The sequence below is a fragment of the Juglans microcarpa x Juglans regia genome, chromosome 3S (genome assembly GCF_004785595.1).
Source record: "Juglans microcarpa x Juglans regia isolate MS1-56 chromosome 3S, Jm3101_v1.0, whole genome shotgun sequence".
Classification (NCBI taxonomy): domain Eukaryota; kingdom Viridiplantae; phylum Streptophyta; class Magnoliopsida; order Fagales; family Juglandaceae; genus Juglans; species Juglans microcarpa x Juglans regia.
This window is the reverse complement of record NC_054599.1, coordinates 22,787,943-22,811,756: the sequence shown is the minus strand read 5'-3', so window position 1 is coordinate 22,811,756 and position 23,814 is coordinate 22,787,943. Positions and strand designations below refer to the sequence as shown.

Sequence of the window (23,814 nt, the reverse complement as noted above, 5' to 3'; positions counted from 1 at the left end):
AAATGACGTAACATCACATGGTAATAACACGTTAAAAGAATGTCCACCAATTGATTTCTATCAACAATCCGCAAGCAACAATAAAAATAAGAGTAGCAATAGCGTGCCGCTCGCTAGTGTAAAATTAAAAATTTTTTTATTTGTATTTTTTAACATTTTTAAATATTTGAAAAAAATAAAAAAATATTTAAAATTATTTCTTTAATCATTAATTAAAAAATAAAAATAAAATAATTTTTTTTTGCAAGCGGTCAAACTTAGCAGTCTGTTTACGTGGCAGACTAGCTTTATTGTAAAAATAAATGACTGAATAGCCTAAAATTGAACTACAGTTCGAGAACCACACTGTGTGGTCCATGACTCCATACATACTCTTAGCACCAGTAAGTAATAGTATTGCCTCCTCCTACACGCAAAACCCTGACCTTGTGGCCACTTGACCCAGTCATCTCATTCCAGACAGAAATCTGAGTTCTAGATTTATCACCAGAATATGGAGTCCCAAACTAAATCAAAACGAAATCTGCTGCTTTTTCTTATTGTCATTACTCGAGATCCAAAATGTACAACAACAATAACAACAACAAAAAAAAAAAAAAAAATTCCATACAAGCTTTCCCTCCAACTTCGTCCCAGAAAAAACAAAGAGATACAACGACAAAAAGTTGATAGCAATCTCTTCAATACAAGACTCATTGAAGAAAAGCCCCTTTTTTCAGAAGAATCCATTCCTATCCTTAGCACTGAGATAACAGTCGAGGAATTAAGCAAGAGATCATCTTGCTAGCTATAACCCAATTCTCCTCGCATCCTCAAGTTTTCCAATTGTTCTTTAGCCCTAACAGGAAAACATGATCTGGGAAGGATGAAACCGATTCATGGCCAGCCACCTAAATAACAAAACACTGGGCAAGAATTTCCTTAAAGCGAGAAGGGCGGTTGACCGATAAAAAAAAGTACCCAAGTTTATTGGTACCCAGCTAGCTAGGGTAGTGCATAATTAAAATTAAAAGGCATTAAAAGTTGAGAATGTTGGCATAAGGGGTCAGATTTTGAAGCCAAGGACTGTTTAACTGAGTCCAAAACGTGTCTTGGGTCCAGTCCATCATCAATTTTGGAACTTGAAGTTCTGGTAACTTGTCCTTGCCTAATGGAAATTGCGGTGGTGTGCAAAATACTGATCCGCTTTCCATTTGTGATCTTTCTCCGGCCTTTTCCTCCGCCTGATACTCTATTTCTGCTACCAGTACTTCTTCTTCTGCTTCTTTCTTGAAGACAATGTTGTTGTGTACTGCATGGGGAATTGGTGCCAAAAACTGATCCTCCTCATGTTGTGCTAGAAACGAGAAGGTTTGATCAAGTGGTACTGATGTTGATTGTGGTGGAGATGAATAAGGTGGGGAAGAATGAAAGTTCTTCATGATGATCTGTTCCTCCATAACTGCCCTTTGTTCTAGGGCTTTCAAAGAAGTTGCCTTCCTGTATATCTTACACAGTACTATTTCCTGCATTTGAAAACAGATCAGAGATTAAACTTATGCAACTACTGAGATTCCAACACATGGGAGATATTTATCATGCTAGGCCCAACACTATTAAACAACAAAAACCCCTAACTACCTTACTAACTACTTCCGTCTCTCTTCTAAGTTCTACCTACCTACCAGTAGTGGGACCTAGTAAAAAAAAAAAAAAGGATGTTTTCCATACTAAAAAAACAAAGGAAACTAGGATTTCGGCATGGTGTGCATGAGCTGATCAATAGATAATAGACTAATATTCCCAATAGTCTAACCATTTTCACGGAAACTTCCCAAATAGCAATTAATTCAAATGATCTAGAGGGATGTATACTTGATACTTGAAAGAGAGATGTTGTTTTCTTGGAACATAGTATCCGTGGACTTGGAAAATTCCTTTCCAAAGTACTACATACATTTTCTGAAACGCGCAAATTAGCCCTGGGAAAATATCCCTAGCAAGTTCTAGTCATGTTCTTTCAACTGAATAATCAAACAGTTGAACTGATCTTCGAAGTAAAGCTACCATGCCGGAAAAGTAGCAAACCTTAGGTAATGGAGATGAATCAGGGAGGCGATACTCGTTCATCACCCAGTCAGTCTTGGTTCCTCTAGGTGCTCTTCCTTGATAGAAAACAAGGGTTTTTCTCAAGCCAATGATCCGCTTCGGATCCGATATACTCAAAATTCTCCGGTCTGAACCGGTGGCCTTCCAAAACCCATTTTCAGTGGTCCGGTTAGGCCTCCCACCACTGCCATGCTTCCTATCCCTCGGTACGAAGAAGTACCATTCCCTTTCACCAATCTTCGCCATCCCTGTGATTTCAACAACCATAATATATAATACAGCATATTAGTAAGCATAATGATATATTATTACTCGATCGTATTGAAAGAAACCAAGCAAAGCAAGAAATTAAAGATGGTAATAATAAAGCCAGCCATGCAGCAAATTTACGTACCGGGCAAATCCCAAGGGTCATGATGATAGATGTTGAGGAAGCCAATGATATCAAAACGAGGTCTCTTTCCAAACACCGTGTTCTTGAGGTAGAACTCGAGAAGTTCTTCTTCTGTAGGGTGGAATCGGAAGCCCGGAAGTTCGAGCTCCGGTGTCATTTCATTCATGGCAGTGGCTGTCATCTTGGCTGCGCGCAGGTCACTGTTTCCCTACTCTTCTGATCTTTGTAAGGTTGTGTGAAGGTTTTTGATCTTACGTAGATACCAGCTCAAAGCATCATCGGAGGATATATATAGATATTCATAAAGGTAGGGGATATAAATTTGTGTTGGTGCATGACTTACAGGGATTGGTTCATTATAAAGAAGGGTTGTGATCACGACCGAGTCGTCGAAGCTGAGGGGGGGCAGAAAAGTCCTTAAAAAAAATGGGCCATGGAACCCACACGGCTTCATGACATAAAGTCACCAGAGACTAATGAATATTGACATTGACGCACCTTTGTGCTCTTGCTTGAAATTTTTGTTTCTATCGGTTTTGGACTTTTACCAGGAAATTCCAGATTTTTCCAAGTAACGCTTCTGGACATCCATTTGATTTTAGTTTTTGATTCTGAACATATATATGATCAACGATATATGTAGTACTAATGAGATCAGTTTCAAGCTTCAAAGGCAATAAAGTGGTCAGCAAGTCTGAGATGCGATCGAGGATTTCTCATTCTTGTAATACCAATTTCAGTCAGTCAGAGTCTTGTTAATGGGGTCTCCGGCCCGTAAGTTCTTGGAATGAAGTTTGAACCCCCCCCTTCAATTAATTGAATAACTGTGTTTCAATCCAACATAGCGAGTTTCTTGATGGAGAATTTCCTTGCTAAAGCTATGTTCATGGCAAATGCATTCATTTTAAGTACTTGTAGAGGACTCATTACATAATTGTATTATTGTTCTATTCTAATCACAAAACTTGGTTTAATTAAGTTGTAATTAGTTGGAGGTAAGTTCGCGCGAAATTGGAAAAACAATTTAAGACACATTGAAGTTCGTCACGAGAGTCTAACGAAGAAAAAAGACCTATTATAATATGATTTTAAGACTTGTACACCACACACAATTCACATAATATAACTTAATTTCTAAAATTTAAATTTTAAAATTAGTTTGATATTTGGTTCACCAAGGGTTGCATATATACCTTACTAAATCTGGTAAGACATTTTCTGGTAAAATAAGAGTTATATTTTGTTTTTCGCCTGAAATGTGCATGGGAAGAGTGGTCAAGCGAGCCCCGGGCCCGGGTCCAAGCCGTGCCCAAATCCTATAAATATATATATATATATATATATAATTTCGGTAACGAAATCTTTAAAAAAAAAAAAAAAAAGGAACGACCAAACGGTTTTTTTTTTTTTTTTTGGGGGGGGGTTCTTGTGGATGACGTTTAGCTTTTTGTTTTTGTTTTTTCTTCTTTCCTCCCATCCTTAATTTTTGGCTGTTTTTCGTTACATTTGGTTGCTAGTTTTGGTTTTTGATGTGTATTATTGTGGATAAGAGATACTTTTGTAAATTTGCTGTTTAAATATTTTTATGTGTATTTTGTTTTCGACTGGAACAACTCATAGTCGTGAGTGGTGGTGGATGGGGGGTGGACGGATGAGAGGTTCGCCCCACCCCAATCACATTGATGGGGGGCTACCTCCGCATCACGGGGCAGATTGCTAGGATACTACAAACTCCACCCTCAGCCAATGTGGGGGTGGGGAGTGGTATGGGGACAATCCCGCCCTGTAGGGTGCAGGTAGGACCCTAGTATAAACTATCTAACTTGATATTCATGAAACATCTCCATCAAGCAAATTGATGCAAAGTTTTCTAAATCTCAAATTAATTAAACCCAATTTATCTTATTCATTTAAGTATTATAATATTTCATTTATTAAGACATAAACATAAACATGCTATCAAAACAGAAATACTGATTCGAATCTTGACTCTATACTCTACCCCAACTAATTAAATATTCCTCATAATTTCACACCATTTTTTTAGGATCTTGAACATTATTTTCTAAGCCACTTTTTGAATAGTTTTCTAAAAGTTTTCCCTTTATGACCAAACCCTTTTTCTTCTTTCTTTCGATCGTTGCTTTTTTAGTCTTTTATTTTAATACGATTATATATATATATATATGGTTTTTTGAATCTTGAATTTTGATAATATTGATCAGGTAAAAACATCTATATATTCATTCTCACTGATATACTAATGAACCGGCGTTCGTTGTCATCTAATAAGATTTTTCAATATCGTAGCAGTACTACTACATACCGAAACACCCCGGAGGAAATCACCTTGGATGTGCATAATGAGAGGTTTGTTTTTATGTAAAGCACTTTAAGAATTGGTCTTGGGCCATTTGTTTATAAAAATATCTATGATTAGTGACCAAACAGATTCTCCAGAGGTGTCAATTCGAAGGCAACTCCGCGTTGTGAGAACCCACTTCTCTTTTCTTCACTTTTAAGAGAACAGACTGTTTTTTAATGGCATGCATTTGATGGGTAATTTGACTTGCAAGTCTTCCCCGGCCCCCTAGACCTCAGTCTTTTCTTTCCTTCTTTACCCAATCATATTATATAGAAATCACCATACAATTAAAAACAAAAAGACTTCCTCATTTCTTCTTCTACTTCCCATGTTCTTCTGTCTTATTTTCTTCTCAATTTTTTTTTTCTTATCTAAATTAAGATATATTACATTATTGAAAAATTATATTTGTTATCGTAGAGTGCGTAATTACTATATAATCATTTTGAAAAAATGTAATAAATATAAGACTCACGTGAAAAAAAGAAATTAATTTTTTAATAATAAACTCCTATTTTTTAAAACAATTGCGTGGTGCTTGCACACTTTACGATTGTACGTAACATTACTCTTTTTTCATATCTCCATGACTGATGAAAATTTTCAAACATTTTGTAGAAAGAAAATTACTTTAGTTACAAAAAAAAAAAAAAAAAACTAGATAACAGTAAATTAAAAAATTGACTTCGTTTGATGTGGTACGTCGTATTGTAGAATTAATTTTATTGTAAATTAAATCTAATTGATTACTTGAAACCACGTCAATTTGTAAATTTACTTTTATATAATTTTTTTTTTTTATGGTTGTAACACTTCTTTTATAGAAAAAATAAGAGTTATATTATGTTTAGAAAAATAATATTTACATTAATAGAGTATTCAAATTCTGTGAAATCTCTTTGATTAAATAAAAAACTCATTTAAAAAATTAATTATTTAATAATAAATTTTAATATTTTTTAAATAATTACACAACATTTACGAAACAACATTTTGAAAAACTGCCAAACCAACGTACCAATCATTCGAGCATTAAAACATGGAAAATAATAAAGCTACTGGGTCAATCACGGCCATCATCTTGACTTGACCTTATTTTATTGATTAAAATTATTGAAGAAAATGATACAAAAGAAAAAATGAATTCTAAATATAAGTTATCACACTTCTCATTTATAATTTTTTTTTATAGAATATGGAGATATTTATTATAAATTATAGGCTGTAAAATAATAAATAATAAATAATGTGAAGAATTTTTCAACAAAAAAAAATAATGCTGTTAATTGTAGGGTATTTCGAAAGATTCTCTTGCCTCTAAACGTACTTTTCATTTGGAAAAAAACAAAAAACAACTTCCATAAATTCGGTGGACATTGGGATTCGTAACACATGGGCATGAGAGGTTTATATATATTTATATATATATATATATATATATTTTTTATGGATGCATAAGAGGTATATGATATATCCTTTCATACTTTGTACCTTGTAGACTTGAAATTCAAATATTCGTCTAGATGTTTAGGCAGTGTTTTTCGAGCCATCTCAGATTAATTATTTATGAAATTAATAATTTATTCCATTTTTTCATAAAAACTTAACTTTTTTAAAAAAGATAACTTTTTATAAAAAGTTTATATTTATCAAAACTTAAACATACATATCAATTTATTTATATTCAAATATATATTAATAGGTTCACAAAATATTATTATTAACAGATCAACTTAAATTATTTACGATCACTTCAATATCCAAATGCAATCTTATACATATTTTATACTTATCTTCGAGAAAAAAATTTGTCATCTTTTATCTTAAATGTTATTATCAAGTTATATTAATTGACATGTCACATTGTAAGTAATCGATTTATAAAGCGAAAAAAATAGAGCATATCAATGAGTATGATTATAGACAGTAAATTCAAAATAAAGTGTAATATTGCTTGAAGAGTACTAATGCTAAATGTAATTTTAGGATGTGTAAATTCTATGTAGTCTTTTTTTAAAAAAGTGAGTAATGGTAAGATCCCCATTAAAAAATTTATTTTTTAATAGTAGATCTCATTCTTTTTTAAAGAAAGTACGGCTTGCACACTTTAAGACTGAATTATCTAGTATTACTCCCTCTTGAAATGAAGGATGATAATACGTAACATGGCATGTGAACCTCACGAATACAACATGAAACTAGCAAGTTTGGATTTGATATAAATGTATTCGAGTTAAAACAAGTTGATGTGTTAAAACATAATTAATAAACATGTCAGCTCGCTTAATTCGAAATCTACATGGAATAACCCGTTTAAATTTTAAAATTACAAATTTATTATTGTTGGGTTGTAATATTGTTATTTCTTAATATGTTTATACTTTTATTGTTGGGATTTTAATTTTAGACCTATACTTATATTTGTTATTGTTAGAGTTATAATATGGGTTGAATGGGATAAAATATCACAAGCCGATATTGGCTTTCCAAGCCAATCTAAGGTTGGGAATCTCACCAGGAACGAAGCGAGAGAGGAAAGAATGGGACAAAAAGCTGAGGAATGATAACGTGTCGGGAGGAAAAGATGAGATGTGACGTAAATGAACGATGGGCAGATGGAGAGGGTTCCAGACTTTGACTTCTTCTTCAACTTTGTTATGAGAGTTCCACAAAGAATATTTTCTCTAGAAAATAGATCTCATATTTCCATTGTACAGCAAAGAGAGACTATGAGGATTGTAAAATAATTATATTATAGTGGATCTCTCCAAATGACCTGTTGACGTAGGCATTATGCCAAACTACGTAAATATGTGTATCTCCATCTCTTTTACTTTTCCTGTATTTATCTCCTATTCATTGCCATGGATGCATGTATGGATGCCATACAGCCACACCGACTTATCGTCGAGGACTTCAAACCATACTGATCGAGACTCGAGCATAGCGCGTCGGGATGACTCTTTCTCTCTTTTTGGCATGTTGTGCAACTTTAGGCATTAACAATGGGTTAGTTATAAATTAAATTTTGAAAAATATTGATATTTTTTTTGTTAGTAGATGGTCTTCTTGTGACTACTAATAAATGTAAATTTTAATTTTTATGTGAAATTATGTTAATCAAGTTAAATTGATTATGAGTATTAGTTCAACTCATTTACATGAAAGATGTTCAAATGAGTCGTGTCATGTTTACTCAATTCTAATGAATTATTAAATGGTTCAAAATCAATGACACGACACGACCTATCATTTAAATGAGTTATGTTAGGATTTGAAGATCTAGCCTATTTAACTTAACAAATCGTGTTCAAGTTTATCCATATAATTGAATGTATATGATTTGACACAACACAAAAATGACCCACAAACACGGATTGTCACTCCTAATTGAAATGATTTTAAGGATGGAATATAAAGAGATGATAATGAAATCTTTAACACTTTAAGTCTCCGGCTCGATTTGCGCCGAAATTGTAACTTAGGAGAGGTTTCTCTGCAATTTCATCGAATTTTCTTAAATATTTGACAAAGCAGCATTTGAATTAGTCCAACTCATAATTTATATGGCCCACTAAAAAATAGACAGCTATCTTCTGCCAAACACTATGCATTAAATCTTTTAAAAAAATTAAATAAATTGTCTAAATTAAATTTTGAGATATCAACGACACGAAGGATGTGTATTTTCGACACCAGGGGTGTAAGCCTTTGACAAGGTAAAGGATTGCATTCATTAATGGCACTAAATAATACATGCAAGCTCAATACTGCATAGAGGTTCATTAATAGTGAAAAATTAAGACCCATAAGTCTAGCTGTTCTGTTTACTAAGAAAGGATGAGGATTAATCTTCAAGTCCCAAATTAAAATAATTGAAAGTAGGAGTATTTTTTTAGTTCGTCTGCTCAGCAACTCTACATCACATATCTGCTAAAGAAAAAAATGATAAAAAGATAATAAAAAATAAATGTGTGACGTAGGGACGTTGAATATATAAATATTCTTTTTAAAAACTAAAAGGCGTTCATCGTTAATTATATTGACCGGAAGTTACGAGCATAATATTTTTGCCTAGCAAAACTCCATTTTTTCAAATGGAGTTTGTTTAAACTAGAAAAGTTTTGAGAATCAACTTTCTTGGGTTTTGTATAATTTGATTTGTTCAAATGGAGTTTATTGAGTAAAATAGCCTCTACACCACACATAATTTTGGCATAATTTGATTTGTATGATTCAAATTTTTAAATTGATATTTCAAATCATATTATGTCATGTGGATGATATGTAGTCTAAATACCTTAAAATAGAGTTATTCTTGTATAAATATTTTTATTTTTTTTGTTATTTTTTGGTGAAAGTTGTGGAGTTCATTAATGACTAGATGACAATTATGTTGAGAGATTGAGAATTTTCTTTGTGACTCAAAACATATTTGTATTGAAAGATGGAGAAAAAAGTAAAAAAATAATAATTAAAATTGAGGGATGAGATCCAATATATGCAAGCAAAACAGGAGAAAAATCAAGGAAAAGAATTGAAGAAAAAAGAAAGGGGGGCGATCATAAGGAATAAAAAATTATTCTCATCAACTATTATTTATTATCACACACTCTACATCTTATGAAAAATATTTATACACTTTATGAAAATACTCTCACACCTTATGAAAAAACTATGTGTAAAGTGTAAATCGTTGCTGATTTGTAACAAAACTCTTAGAAATGAATATTAGTGAGAGTATTATCAAGTTATATAAGATGAGAAATGTTTAGGGTATTGATGCTTCGGGTGTTTTTTTCTTCTAATATTAAAAAAAAAAAAAACTATTGATCCAATGCATCATAACCGTAGCATACCTTTCGTTTAATACACCCGTTGAGGATGTAGCTCGAAAAATTCTTTCGAGAAGGCTAAATATTTGTTTTTTTATTTTCTTCATACATTTTTTATATGCTAAAACATTAAAAAAAATAAAATATTATTCAAAAATACTTATTTAATTATTAAGTTAAAAAAAGAGTTAGACACTCTCGGTAACCAATCTTGATAGCCCAATCATTTATCTTAAGAAACTGTCAATTGGCTATATTTATACGTTAAGATGAATTGAATTGAGTTAAATTGTAAATAATAATATTTTATAGATCCTATTAAGATGAGTTTAATTTTTTTAAGTTGAGATGAATTTAACTTTTTAGATTAAAATGAGTTTAATTTTTTTAAGATAAATTAAAAAAATAATAAAATTTTATTAAGGATTAATTTAAAATGAATTAAGATGAATTAAATTTAATCTATAAAACAAACCAACCAGAACCGAATATGACTAGGTGAGAGAAAGTGAATAAAAAATGTACCTTTGTACAAAGACCGAAGGGTCTGCCGGAAAAAAGCACCTTTTTATAATTTTTTTTCTTAAAAGGAAAATGACGGGGCTGAGGCTAGAGAATGATGTCCTTCAAATTGATCGAGATTGGTTTTTCCTTTTTACTTAATAATTAAGTAAATGATTTTTAAGTTATTTTTTTTTATAAATAATTAAAGATATTTAAAAAGTATTTAAAAAAAATAATGTTATTTATCATTTTAATTTTTATCATCATTTTATCATTTTATGATGTGATATTAGGTAATTAAAAATTATTTATTATATTTTATTTATAAACTTATCATCTAATATTATATTATTAAATAATAAAAAATAATAAAAATTAGATGATGAGCAGATTTTTTCTTTTATAATTAGGAGACAAAATTTGAAACGAATTTTAGAGTTACATGCACAGATGCACTATCTGAACTGCAACAACAGTGTGTTGTGATCAGTTTGAGAGTTTGTGGGAAAGCGAAATGCTTTTCCCACATGACGTGACCGGTGGTCACTGATGGTGGCGATTGAATTTTTTTATTTTTATTTTTTACTTAATTGTTAAGTAAGGATTTTAAAATGAATTTCTGATATTTATTTATTTATTAAATATTTAATGAATTTAAAAAATAAATTGAAAAAAAGGGGACAATTTTCTTTTGCCTATTCAATGACTGTTTCGGTAGGAATGATGAACGACACTCTTCTTCTTTTTTTTTCTTAAAGGTAATCATGAAATTTTATTCAAGGATTCGCAAAAATAATCTATTTAGAGTTTATAATATTTAGTCCATTACAAATAATAATCCTTGCCTATAAGAACAAAGTTTTAAAAAAGTAAATTTTAAACTTATTCATTGTTCTCTCGCGATCTTCAAAATTTCTATAATTTTTCTCCTGTCAAATACACTAATACATACATATAGGAACTATTTTCCAAATTGTTGCTACTTGTGAGTTGTCTCGGAAGCCTCTCCAATTTGCTAGGAAATCCACAGTCTAAGAGGCATGACCTATAACAATCCAGTTCTTGCGAAAAAAAATCCCACAAGATCCAGGCCACCTTGCAATATAAAAATAAGTGATCTATTGATTCATTATGCTTCTTACACATATAATACCAGTCCAACACCATTACCAAACGTTTTAAGTTTTTTATGGTGAGGATCTTGTCTAGAGATGTCATCCATAAGTAAAAAAAAAAAAAAAAAAAAAAAAAAAAAAAAAAATTAAATGAGCTTTCGTCTACCATATACTCTTCCATAAAACATAGTCATTTCAAGACTCGTTAGAACTTGGCAAAACATTCTGACCTTAAATTTACTTTATTGGATCCTTGATCAGATCAGTCTGCCAATCATGTTCCCTTCCTATATGCATATACTATTTGAGCAACACAAACCCCTAGCATGGGAGTTATTCGGGGCTTTTGGCTAGTTACGAGGAAGAGCCCGTGATTTGCATCCTCTATATCTTAGGTTTTCAATCACTTGGTTTCTAGTGTAAAGGCTCTAGTCAGGAGTTAGGACTGTAGCACAAACAAAATGGTCTCCAACTATACAGATACCAAAAGATCATTCATGGTTGAGTGAGATTCAGTTGTTATTGCAGACCAGCTGATTTTACTTGAACAGTCAAATCTAGCAGATGTTTTGGTCAGGGTGTAAGCTACTCTTCACTTGCAAGGGAAAACCAAAAGCAAGATGAAGTTTTTCAGAACTTTAGTAAGAATATATTATATTTCTCTAATATAATATATAACAGAAACCATATTCATGCAGAAACTCAATGGAAGCCTTTTGAAAACTCAGTACAATGAAATTATTGGTCAAATGTTTGAAGAAAGCTGAGTTCCTCTGGCTAAAGCTATGGACTTTGAATCTCTTTTCTAGGCCTACCATTTGATTATACACGTAATCTTGTTCTAGACCTTCTGAAATATATATTGCCTCATCGCTAAGAATGAATAATTCTAGTTATCATTTCACACATCACATACAACATCCTTTTTATTTTTATTTTTATTTTTATTTTTTCCATAATAAGTATGTGTTGTATAGATGATGAGTAGAACAACTCAATTAATTTAGTAAAAATAAAATAAATAAAAAATTAAAATATATAAGATGTGTGGTGTAAAACGATGAACAATATCCCTCTTGTCTCATATTCAATTCCCTTTCTGGGTTGCATTTCTTTTCTCCACAAGGTAAAGTAAACTGGAATTACAAGTGATCAGTATGAGTAACAACATCGCCACCTTTTCCAATCAGAACAACTACCCAACTGTCGCATTTGGTCCTTAACTATGAGTGTGTCTTAGGCTATGATATGAACTCGTGGGAATGAAATCCCTTGAACCCATAATCAATTTGAAAACTCATCCAAGAAAGTCAAAATCAAGTTAATGGATGGAGAACTTAGATCCGTTGAGAACTCGTTTCAAGAATCTAGATTATATTAAAATCTAAACCCGTTGAAGAATCTGTCTCAAGAACCTAAATTACAAGGAAGAACGTCACAAATGTTGTGATTTACCTTTGATAAATTCAAAAGTTCAATGAAGAAACAAGAGAAGTAAACTTAACTCACAATGAATAAATTCATCAAATTTCATAAATTTCTTAAAATGAGGCTACAAAGAGTAAACCAAAACCTAATTAAAACCCCAGCCAAAATAAAGCCATTTCTTCCAAAAATACCCTGGATGAATAGTGTGGCGGCTACAGTACTGCGGCTACAGTAACTCGCGACAGTACCTCTTTAAACCCTAATTCTCAAAAAGTAAATTTTCAAATAAGCCATTGGCCAAAATACAAGGCCTTCCCAAAAATCCTAGTTAATAAGAAATAAGACATATATGGGCCAAACATTCTCAAGTCCAATTATTCTAGACTAATTCCTATAACTAATAAAATAAACCTATTTAATTAAATAAACAAGTCCAAGGCCTTCAATCATATAAAAATAATAATAGACCCTAATTTATGTTAAAATCTTCCATAGCTTGTATCATGTGGATGATCACTGGATCTCATTCTTTCAAACTTATCTTGAATATTCGGCTCTTGCTAGACTCGTCCCAAGTAGATTGTTCCAATCATTGCATTGTCTCCTTCATCTTCTTGGCTCTTGATCTTGTAATTGACCTATCTGGAACTTGCAAAGGATCATTAAGACTAGGTCTATCTTGATGCCCATTAAGCTATATTTGGGTGGTGAGATGATATCGAATGATTTATAAATAGAAGTAAAAAAGTGATAAAAAATAATGATAAAATATTAAATAATAACCCAAACACAGCCTTAGAACAAGCTTTCAATGGCGGGCGCAGTACTCCATATGTCATCATTTGCCCTGGCCAAGGGAATGGAGTAACTGTAGTGACCAACACAAGATCACCAAAAGGAAAGCAGGTACTAATGCTTTGACCTTTGGCTTAACTGCTTTGGGCAACTAAATGCTAGAGCTTTATATAGCATTCTTGGACCAACTGGCCGGCAAAGGATGCATGGTACATAGAAACACCATGAATATCCACCCATCCCACACCTTATCCCTACCCCCCCTCCCCCCCCCCCCCCAAAAAAAAAAAAAACATGTTTAAGGAGCAGTAGGAGAAAGCCAAGTTAGTGATTATTAATGACGTGTTTCACACCACTAACTTTACGGATGATATGTAACAAATGAGATAACGGCACGGGGTGTCTGGTGGAACTCCGATGCCTAAGTTAGAGAGAAGTGTTCTCAATATAAGTGTATGAATGAATGAAAAATACGTTACCTTTATGTGTTATTTATAAGAGTATGAATGTGTTGATAACGACTAACTCCAAAATTTATCTTGGAATAACCTTGAATAAATTGGTAATATAGCTTTCCTAATCCATTGGATTAGTTATCTATTCTCTATATTATTCACTACATGATCATATGTTCAATCTATGAGCTTGCAAATCTTACTAGATTTTTAAGGCCTCAGACTTGGACCCTCCAACACATGGCCGGCTTAATCCTCCGAGACCCTAAATTTCCCTTCCAGCCATTATATATTATTATTATTATCCACCAAACTTAATTAGTTGTAATGTGACTTTAGTCTAGTGGGAAGACAGGATGATTATCAAACAGAACTGTGTTTGTAACAATATATAATGCGGTTGAGTAGCTACAATTGTACGTGTTAATTAATTAATGGTCATCCATTAAACATTATAAATAAAAAGTATCGTTGGTGAAAATTAATAGAAACCATAATTCAAAACTTTGCAAGTTACAAGTTAGTGTGCATGTTAATTAATGTAATACAGCTTGTTGTGGGATTCGTTACAGTCATAAAATGATCAGAACTAGAAATATAAAGCTTATTTCATGATCATATTATTCATCAAATATAAATATAGCTCCGTATTATATGTTTGATGTGTCAATAAGCTGGCGTATAAATAGATTTTTTTTTTTAATTAAAGGATAAAGTCAAGAACTTTAGAAAGCTAGCCAGGATTCGTCCCAGTAGCTATTAATTTATGTTCATCTTAGCTTGCTGTGAAATAATATTAAGCCAAAAAGACCCATATTGATGGCCTTTTGAAACCATAATTCAAAACTGATCAATAAAATATAGTCTCCAAATTAATAAATGGAAGTTCCTTGAAAATATACACACATATATTTGCCTACATAAGGAACCAAAAGTAGTACTCCGTTCATCTGAAAATAAAATAAAAAAAAGTTTCTCCAATACTTTGAGACGATACATATATATACTTGCTTATTTAGAACCCAAATTAAAAAGATTTTTAAAAAGCAGTACTGCCATAATTTGGACGAAGTATATAATAAGCGGATCAGAAAATTGGATTTGAAACAAGTCTTCAAGCCTTTGGAGTTTCTCTGACTTTGGTGGCATTACAGCTTGGAAGAGGCATGTTTTGATGGTTGGTTAAGGCAGGTCTTCTTGTAGGGGGTTCGGGGGATGTGCTCCATGAAACAGGGGTTTGAGAGAGCTTCCTTGATTAGGTGATTTCAAATGATCTGTGAGATAGTTATTTCTTTCCATCATAACCATCGAGTGGAACCACCTATATATATATATCAAGGATAGTACTATGAGTACCTATGCATTTTACCCATAGCACATTTTGCCCATTTTTTTTAAATATTAAAAAAAGAAAGACACAAATATTGGTGAGATGCATCATCAGCATTTTTCATATATCAATCGAGCTTTCTACTCATCATTCTTACACCACACACCACACTTAATTTTTTCTTATTTTTTATTTTATTTTTGTTAAACAAAATAAATTTTTTTACTCATCATATATTAATAAGGATCTCTCCCATGACAGTAAGGATATCTCTCATGACAACATGCAACATAACTCTCGACCTTAACCAATGCAGTGACAACGGCTTCAATTGTATTTTTAGCATCCCTGTAAATCTGCACTAATTGTATACATTATGTGCATGATCTTAGGCTAGACAAATATCCGTATTTAGACCGACAACTATCATGTAAATGGCCTATATATGTGTAACACTTTGATATGCAATGCATGAGAGTTTCCTTCCATAAATTGCATTGTTTTATGGTATCAGAGCAAGTGGTGAGAAAAGTCCAAGAAAGAGGATACCTGATCGTGCCATCTGTGGGTGTTTTGGCTTTAACAATGTTGTTTTGGGCTCGAGTCCTCATTGGATGAGCACGAAGTTGGGGGAGTACTTCGACAGCAGCATTGTCAGATGGCGTTGAATTATTGGGAGGCTCAGAGGAGGGTTGTATGAAGACATTAAGTGGAAATGAGGGACCAGGCGTTGCAGATGGCGTTGGATTATTGGGAGGCTCAGAGGAGGGTTGTATGAAATCATGAAGTGAATAGGAGAGTCTAGACGTCGTTGGCTCAGATGGGATTGACGCATTATGTGGCTTGGGGGAAGGAGATGACACGGGGAGGGATGCATGCGGAGAGAGGGATGCATCGTTGTCATGGGGAGGGAACACAAAAGGAAGGATAGTGGTTTCAGAGTGGGGTGCGGGCGTAAGAGAGCAGAGAGGGAGTTATGAGTGCGAAACGGAAAGGAAGCTTCATCAAATATCACATGGCGAGATATAAAGATGCGACCTGAACTGAGATCAAGGCATTTATAATCGCGATGAAGATTACTGTAGCCAAGGAAAACACAGAGTTTGGAGCGGAAATCAAGTTTATGTTTGTTGAAATGTCGAAGGAAGGGAAAACAAGCACAACCAAAAATTTTGAAGAATGAAAAATCAGGTGCTTGTTTATGTAATTTTTCATGTGGGGAAAGTTCAAGAGGAGCCGTGGGAAGTCGATTAATAAGGTAGGTTGCAGTGAGAAAAGCATCATCCCAATAAAGGTGGGGAACACTGCTGTGAGAGAGGAGAGAAAGACCAGTTTCAACAATATGACAATGTTTCCTTTCAACGGAGCTATTTTGTTCGGATGTGTGTGGACATGTGACGCGATGTTGAATGCCAACAGTGGCAAAGAAATTATGTAAGGAGCGAAATTCATCTCCCCAATCCGTTTGGACTGAGTTTATTTTGCAATTAAATTGACGTTTAATAAGATTTTGAAAAGAGATAAAAACTTTAAAGACATTAGATTTCTGAGAAATGGGAAAAAGCCATGTATATTTACTGAAGTGATCAACAAAAGAAACATAATATTTATTTCCATTTGATGACAAGATTGGGAAAGGACCCCATACATCAGAAAATATTAATTCAAGAGGCATTTGAGAAATAGAGGGAGAAGGAAAAAAAAATGGAAGACGATGGATTTTCCCTTGTTGACAAGCAGCGCAAACACCAGGATTTTTATTGGTTGAAACTGGTAGAGAAAATTTGGAGATGAATTGTCGAACAGTGGCGTATGAGGGATGTCCCATGTGACAATGCCAGACTTCAAGGGGGCACGATGACAGAGGTTGGTCTGAGGAGAAAATTGAGTTGGTGCTGAAAAGGTGTGTAAGCCATCCTTAGTGTTGCTGCGTAGAAGTGTTGTCCCCGTGGCTTCATCCTTCACCAAAAAGTAAGAAGAATGAAACTCAATGAACACATTATTCTCACCAGTAAATTAGCTTACAGAAAGAAGATTTTTCTTAATGGTAGGCACATGTAGTAAATTAGATAAAGAGAAAGATTGAGTGGGAGTTTCCAGAGTTGTAGAACCAATGTGTTGAATGTGCAAACTTGCCCCATAGCCTACTTGGATTTGATCACTGCCAGCATAAGGTTCAGCATGAGTGGTGAGATTTTGGAGATCATGTGTAAGATGATTAGTGGAGCCAGTGTCAGGATACCAATTTGCATCAGGTGTGGAAGAAGGTGCAGTCAGATATGCAGCCATACTGGGAGAGGGTCCTTGAAAAGCTTGATCAAAACGGTAGTAGCACTGGATAACCATGTGACCATTTTTGTTGCATACTTGACAAGTTGGCTGAGGATTATTGGACTGAGATGACTGAAGTTGTCCAGAAGACGAGAACTAATGTCCTCTTCCATGGGTGTTGCAACCATGACCCCGATATTGCTGATGAGAGAAGCGCTGGTATTGGTGTTGTTTTCCACCCCGAGAAAGTGAATCTTGTCTCGTTGCTACATTAGCCAACCCAACTGTGGCTTCAAGAGTGGAGTTGTGCTGCTCTAGTCTCAATTCAAAATCGAGTAGGTGACTAAACATTTCTTCAGTGGGCATTTGATCAATGCGAGTGGTGATGGAAGTGACTATAGCATCATATGTGGTGTCAAGACCACCCAGGAGGTACACTGTGAATTCTTGATCAAGCAGGGGCTGTCCAATGGCAGCTAAGGTATCTGCAAAAGACTTCATTTTCTGAAAATAATCAGAGATAGATTGGTTACTTTTCTTGGTTGTTGCCATGAATTGGCGAGTTTGTATATTACAGACGGTTGAGTGTGTAGAGAACATTTTCTCTAGCGATAACCACACTTCTCTGGAGGTGGTAAGACAGACCATTTGGGCAAGAATGCCTTCAGACAAGAAAGACACCAAGGTGCTAAGTACTACCTGATCTTGGAGATACCAGGTGGTGAATTTTGGGTTTGGAATTTTTGTTGTTGTTCCGGAGGAGGTGGCTGTTTCTGGGTTGGTAATAGTGATAGGTGGTGGAGGATTGGATCCATCCACAAAACCGAAAAGCCGTTGTCCCCGTAGGTATGGGACGACTTGCATTTTCCATAGTAAATAGTTGTCTTTGGTTAATTTCACAGTCACTAAGCTTTGGATGTTTGCTGGGTTTACAGATATGGAGGAAGAAACAGCCATTAGAGAAGATTTTGACAGAGGCATCCAAATATAGTGAATGGCGTGCAGCCATGGATGATGAATTCACATCTTTCATGAAACAAGGCACTTGGTCTCTCGTACTCGTGCAACCTGGCATGAATATCGTTGGCTCTATGTGGGTTTTCAAATCCAAACATAAGTCTGATGGAACTCTTGAACGGCGTAAAGCTTGGTTAATTGCCAAGGGGTATCACCAGTAACATGGAATCGATTTTGCCGATACCTTCAGTCCAGTGGTTAAACCCACTACCATCAGGTTGGTCCTCACTATTGCTATTTCTCACAACTGGTCCATCCGACAAATCGACATCCAAAATGCATTTCTCCATGGAACCATTTCCGAAGAAGTTTACATGAGCCAACCTCACGGCTACATTCATCCCAGTTTTCCACATCACGTTTGCCATCTCCACAAGGCACTCTATGGGCTGAAACAAGCCCTAAGGGCTTGGTATTGTTGACTTCATGAGCATCTCTGCACCCTTGGTTTTCATAACTCTGCCTCGGACATCTCTCTCTTTATTTCTTGGTATGGCTTAGTCACTACATTTGTGTTGGTTTACGTCGATGACATATTAATCACTGGCTCTAGTACTTCTGCAATTAATGACCTCATCTCTGCTCTCAGCCTTGAATTTGCAGTAAAGGATCTTGGAGGATTGAGCTACTTCCTGGGTATAGAAGCCTTGCCAGTTGCCGATGGCCTCCTTTTGTCTCAAAGCAGATACATCAACAACTTGCTTCACCGAACGAACATGCATGAAGCCAAGCCAGTTTCCTCACCAATGTCTTTTTCTCAAAAGTTGTCGTTATACACTGGCTCTCCTTGCTCTGATCCCTCATTATATCGGAGTGTAGTTGGCGCGTTTCAATATCTCTCGTTAACACGCCCCGACATATCTTTCGTTGTGAACAAATCTTGTCAGTTCATGCACAAACCAACCGAAGAACACTAGACAGCGGTCAAGCGAATTTTGAGGTACCTCAAATTTACTGTTGACTTTGGCTTATTAATTCGACCGAGCACTTCAACTCAATTATCCATCTACTCGAATGCCGATTGGGCGGGATGCCCTGATGATCGTAATTCCACTTCTGAATTTTGCATCTTTTTGGGTCGTAATCTTATATCTTGGAATTTCAATAAACAACCAACGGTTGCCCGTTCTAGCACCGAAACTGAATACCGAGCCATTGCACATGCCACGTCAGAATCTCTATGGTTGCAATCCCTGTTACGAGAGCTGGGTATCTTTCTTCCTTAGCAACCGGTTCTGTGGTGTGACAACATTGGTGCTACCTACCTCACTGCCAATCTCGTCTTCCATGCTCGTACCAAATATGTAGAAATTGATTATCATTTTGTCCGAGAAAAAGTTCAACAAAAATCCCTTGAAGTTAAATTCATTTCTAGCAAAGACCAACTAGTTGATGGGCTAACCAAACCACTTGTGTCCACTCGGTTTTCATTCCTGCGAGACAAGCTCAACGTTTGTTCTTCCACGTTGTGCTTGAAGGGGCGTAATAAGGATCTCTCCCATGACAGTAAAGATATCTCCCATGACAGCATGCAACGTAACTCTCGTCCTTAACCAATGCAGTGACAATGGCTCCAATTGTATTTTTAGCATCCCTGTAAATCTGCACTAATTGTATATATTATGTCATGATCTTAGGCTAGACAAATATCCATATTTATACTGACAACTATTATGTAAATGGCCTACATATGTGTAACACTTTGATATGCAATGCACGACCGTTTCCTTCCATAAATTGTATTATTTTATATATACATATATCACATATTTAGTAAAAGATTAAAAAAAAAAAAAGTCATGGTGTGTTGTAAAAATAATGAGTAAAATTTTGCATATCAATACCCTCTCCAATTCTTGTCTCTTTGGGGTGCTTTTTCAGGAGCACCAGAAAGGAGCCACCGGGTACAGTTCAAAATCCTTGTGCTGGAGTGGTACGTACTAGCCTCTCATCCCTCGTGAAATCAGTTGTACTGGATAAAAGGAGGCCATTCATCCACCACTCAGTCCAACGTTATCCCCCGCCACTTTAAAGGTCTCAACATGAGTGCTGCTAGGTGCCGTTCAACAGTAACGTACGGCTAGACGTGCTCTAGATTAAATCTCACTTTATTTATTTATATTTTTTAAATATTTTTAAAAAATAAGAAGATATCAATATATTAATAGTTACTTTTTTAATTATTAAATAAAAAAAATTAAATATACGAGTAAGGAGCATGCTATTATTTTCCTCTAAAAAATTATGCAGATAAATAAATCGGATCGGGCTTGCCTCAAAAAGAAAAAGGGCTACTCATTTTTCCTTTATTTTTATACATTTTTTAATCTTTTTAAATATTTTAAAAAAATTCATAATATTATTAAAAAATAATTTCTTAATCATTAAGTAAAAAAATTAAAGATCTAATTTAGCTATTAAAAAACAAAAAAAAATCACAATAAGTTAGTCAAATTCTAAATAAATAAAATTTAACTACAGTTATATTTAAAATAATTTCTAAATTTAAATGTTCCTATTTATAGGCCAAATTCTTATTTTATAAATTATTTCTCTAGCAAACCAACATGTCTAGTATTTAGAAATTTTTGTTGAATGGATGGTCTCTTCAAGTGGATTCATAAATACTCTATCCAAATTTGATAAAAAGAAATATAATTAGATGAGAATGATAGAAATTAGTAAAATATGCTCAAATAAAATAAAATTTTTTTAATTATTAATTAGTCATTACTATATAATAAATAAATGAATAATTCAATATAAAAATTTAACATGAATATCCAAAATCATTTTTATTTTATATTATTTTATTATTATATAATAAAAAAAATAACTATTTCAATATTTACATGAAAAGAATAGTCAAAATTAAATTTATCTTATATTCATAAAAAAAATATATATATATATATATACTTTAATTTTAACTAATTCATTAGACTGTAAGGCTCAAAAAACATTGCTTAAAACCTAACTCGGAATGCAGATTACGCCTGTCTTTCTAAGAAACATACAAAAATACCCAACTTTTTTGTCAAAGTTTCCTCCCATCTCCTCTCTCTCTCTTTTTTACCTTATGGTTGGATTGTAATTTCCATCTCCCCTTAGTCAATCAAAGGTATGGTTGGTATATGACTCAAAACAAAGGCAGAAACAAAGAGCCTAGCAGTTTTTCTTTTTCCCATTCCTTTTATCTTTTTCTGCATCCCTTTTTTCTTTTCGCTTGTCTGATCTCTTTATAGAGCTATCTCAATCTCAAAGCGGTGGCATTAAACTCCACCTGTTGTTGCTGCTGTTGTGGGAACCCAACCTCCCACCTTGGCTTGGCCAAGACTCCATCATGCACAGGCACGTACTCCTGATCACATCAAAATATTGTCATCATTTACAACCAAACAACCCAGATAAGATCAATCATACACCAAGACAGTAAACTGGGAAAGATTCCTCCTCTAAATGCCAGGCCGTTGTCTTTTCAGTGTAAAAGCTTCAACATCAACAGACACAAACCTAAACAACGTGAAAAAATGAGGCTCGATCCCCACCTCAAGTTTTTGAACGAGCTCTTTGGCATTAGGAGCAGACACTATTATGTGGCGCTGGGATGGCTTGATGAAACCATCATCCACAGCTTTGTCAATGAAAGTGAGAAGGTAGTTGTAGTAGCCATCAACGTTTAACAAGCCCACCTATGTATATATGGTATTGGAGTTGAAAATTTTAGGGTTTGAAAGAAGAACGCCAAACAACCGAAGGGTTTTTTTTTATAGTAATCAGGGGTGTGCTTACAGGCTTGTCATGGATACCGAGTTGGGCCCAGGTGATGACCTCCAAAAGCTCTTCCAAAGTTCCATACCCACCTGAAACCAATGTGATGACATAAAACTCCATTGTTTGTTTGGGGAACAAAAAGGGTAAAGTGAAAGTTTGAATCTACTAGTGTTTTTTAGAGAGGGGAGAGAGAGAGAGAGAGAGAGAGAGAGAGAGGACCTGGTAGGGCAATAAAACAATCAGAAAGGCGGGCCATTTCAGCCTTTCTTTGGTGCATGTCGGCTACTGGCCTGACCTCTCCAACCGCCTCACCCGTTATCTGTGGCTCCACCCCACCATACACAAGCATTAATTCTGATCAGAGACACTCACCATAACGCAAAAAGTTCTGAACTTTGAAACCATATTACAACTATACAAACAATTTTAGAGACACCGTGAACCTTAAGAAAGTGCCAAACTTTAAACCATTAACATGAAAAAGAAAAGGAAAAACCCATTGACTAGTTCACAAGAAAACCAAAATGGAATTATATGCACCTCTTTGCACATTAGAGTCCTCGGGATGATCCTATAAACCAAAATAAAATAAAATAAAATAAAGTTTAAGCTACGTGAAAAGGAACAATAAAGACTAACTTCAAACATCCAACGTCCCAAAATTGTGAAGATATAGTAAAGTGATTGTACCCAAGAACTTTCCCCCCACCACGATGCACAGCTTGTGAAACCAGCCCCATTAGTCCAATGCTCCCACCTCCATACACAAGGTCCAGTCTCCTCGATACCTTTACATGCACATGCCCAAAACATCTCAGAAAGAGTTGAAGACAACAGAAGAGATGCAAAATCACAGAGAGAAAGGGGGTAATTCAGTTTCCTGAATCATTAGGGAATTAAATACCAGCTCTTGGGCTAACTCCATGGCGGCATCTCTGTAGCAATTTCGGTTCCCAGTACTGCTGCCACAGAAAACGCAAACTCTCTTGAATCTTGTACTTACAACTTTTCCTTCCATTTCCCCACTCAGGATTCCTTGCCACTTGTTTGGTAATTTGCAAGCACCACAACAATAATATATAACGACGATAGAGTGGTAGAGGAAGCTTCACCACAACTGAAACGGAACAGCCACTATATATAGACTCCGCAATAGTAAGATTGTAAGAAAGGAAAAGTCTTTACGGAAACCAAAATTAAAAAAGAAAAAAAAATGAGAAAAGGCACCACTGTGAATGGATAGGGATGAATCATGAAGGGAGAAAGCAATAGGGACCGAGTGGGGGAGTCTGTACCCTTGCAAATACGCGTGTCTGCATGTGGTGGGAGAACATGGTGCTTTCATTCTCACTTTTGTAACACTAACATTCTTGATGAACCAAAAGAATTTAACACAGAATTCCCGTCCACACCACCCAGGCCTCTACAGAGTCTTCTGTCTCA

General features: G+C 34.5%; 2 protein-coding genes across 3 annotated transcripts; both read right to left on the bottom strand.

The window, feature by feature from the left end:
* Positions 1 to 514: 514 nt before the first annotated feature.
* On the bottom strand, positions 515 to 2,819 carry LOC121257500 (NAC domain-containing protein 6-like). The gene is made up of 3 exons (XM_041158516.1): positions 2,483 to 2,819; positions 2,068 to 2,336; positions 515 to 1,505 (listed from the first exon to the last, which is right to left on the bottom strand). The coding sequence occupies exons 1-3, from the start codon at positions 2,661 to 2,663 to the stop codon at positions 1,017 to 1,019; spliced, it is 939 nt and encodes a 312-aa protein (XP_041014450.1). The 5' UTR covers positions 2,664 to 2,819; the 3' UTR covers positions 515 to 1,016.
* A 19,002-nt stretch (positions 2,820 to 21,821) lies between these two features.
* LOC121257499 (cytokinin riboside 5'-monophosphate phosphoribohydrolase LOG5-like) lies at positions 21,822 to 23,594 on the bottom strand. Of its 2 annotated transcripts, none has more exons than XM_041158514.1 (7): positions 23,276 to 23,594; positions 23,062 to 23,159; positions 22,912 to 22,942; positions 22,591 to 22,690; positions 22,390 to 22,460; positions 22,111 to 22,289; positions 21,822 to 21,958 (listed from the first exon to the last, which is right to left on the bottom strand). In XM_041158514.1, the coding sequence occupies exons 1-7, from the start codon at positions 23,387 to 23,389 to the stop codon at positions 21,856 to 21,858; spliced, it is 696 nt and encodes a 231-aa protein (XP_041014448.1). In that variant the 5' UTR covers positions 23,390 to 23,594; the 3' UTR covers positions 21,822 to 21,855. The 2 variants fall into 2 exon arrangements, with proteins under 2 accessions (XP_041014448.1, XP_041014449.1); XM_041158515.1 differs by having other exon boundaries at positions 22,146 to 22,289; positions 23,276 to 23,571.
* Between the last annotated feature and the right edge of the window lie 220 nt (positions 23,595 to 23,814).

Bases quoted from the DNA above. Each gene is read 5' to 3' on its own strand.
- LOC121257500 (XM_041158516.1), bottom strand. From the start codon at position 2,663: ATGACAGCCACTGCCATGAATGAAATGACACCGGAGCTCGAACTTCCG. The intron at 2,337-2,482 runs GTACGTAAATTT...TTGAAATCACAG, and splicing joins TGACCCTTGGGATTTGCCCG to GGATGGCGAAGATTGGTGAA. The intron at 1,506-2,067 runs GTTTGCTACTTT...TTTCAAATGCAG, and splicing joins ATTCATCTCCATTACCTAAG to GAAATAGTACTGTGTAAGAT.
- LOC121257499 (XM_041158514.1), bottom strand. From the start codon at position 23,389: ATGGAAGGAAAAGTTGTAAGTACAAGATTCAAGAGAGTTTGCGTTTTC. The intron at 23,160-23,275 runs GTATTTAATTCC...GTGCATGTAAAG, and splicing joins TGGAGTTAGCCCAAGAGCTG to GTATCGAGGAGACTGGACCT. The intron at 22,290-22,389 runs GTAAGCACACCC...ATATATACATAG, and splicing joins TCGGTATCCATGACAAGCCT to GTGGGCTTGTTAAACGTTGA.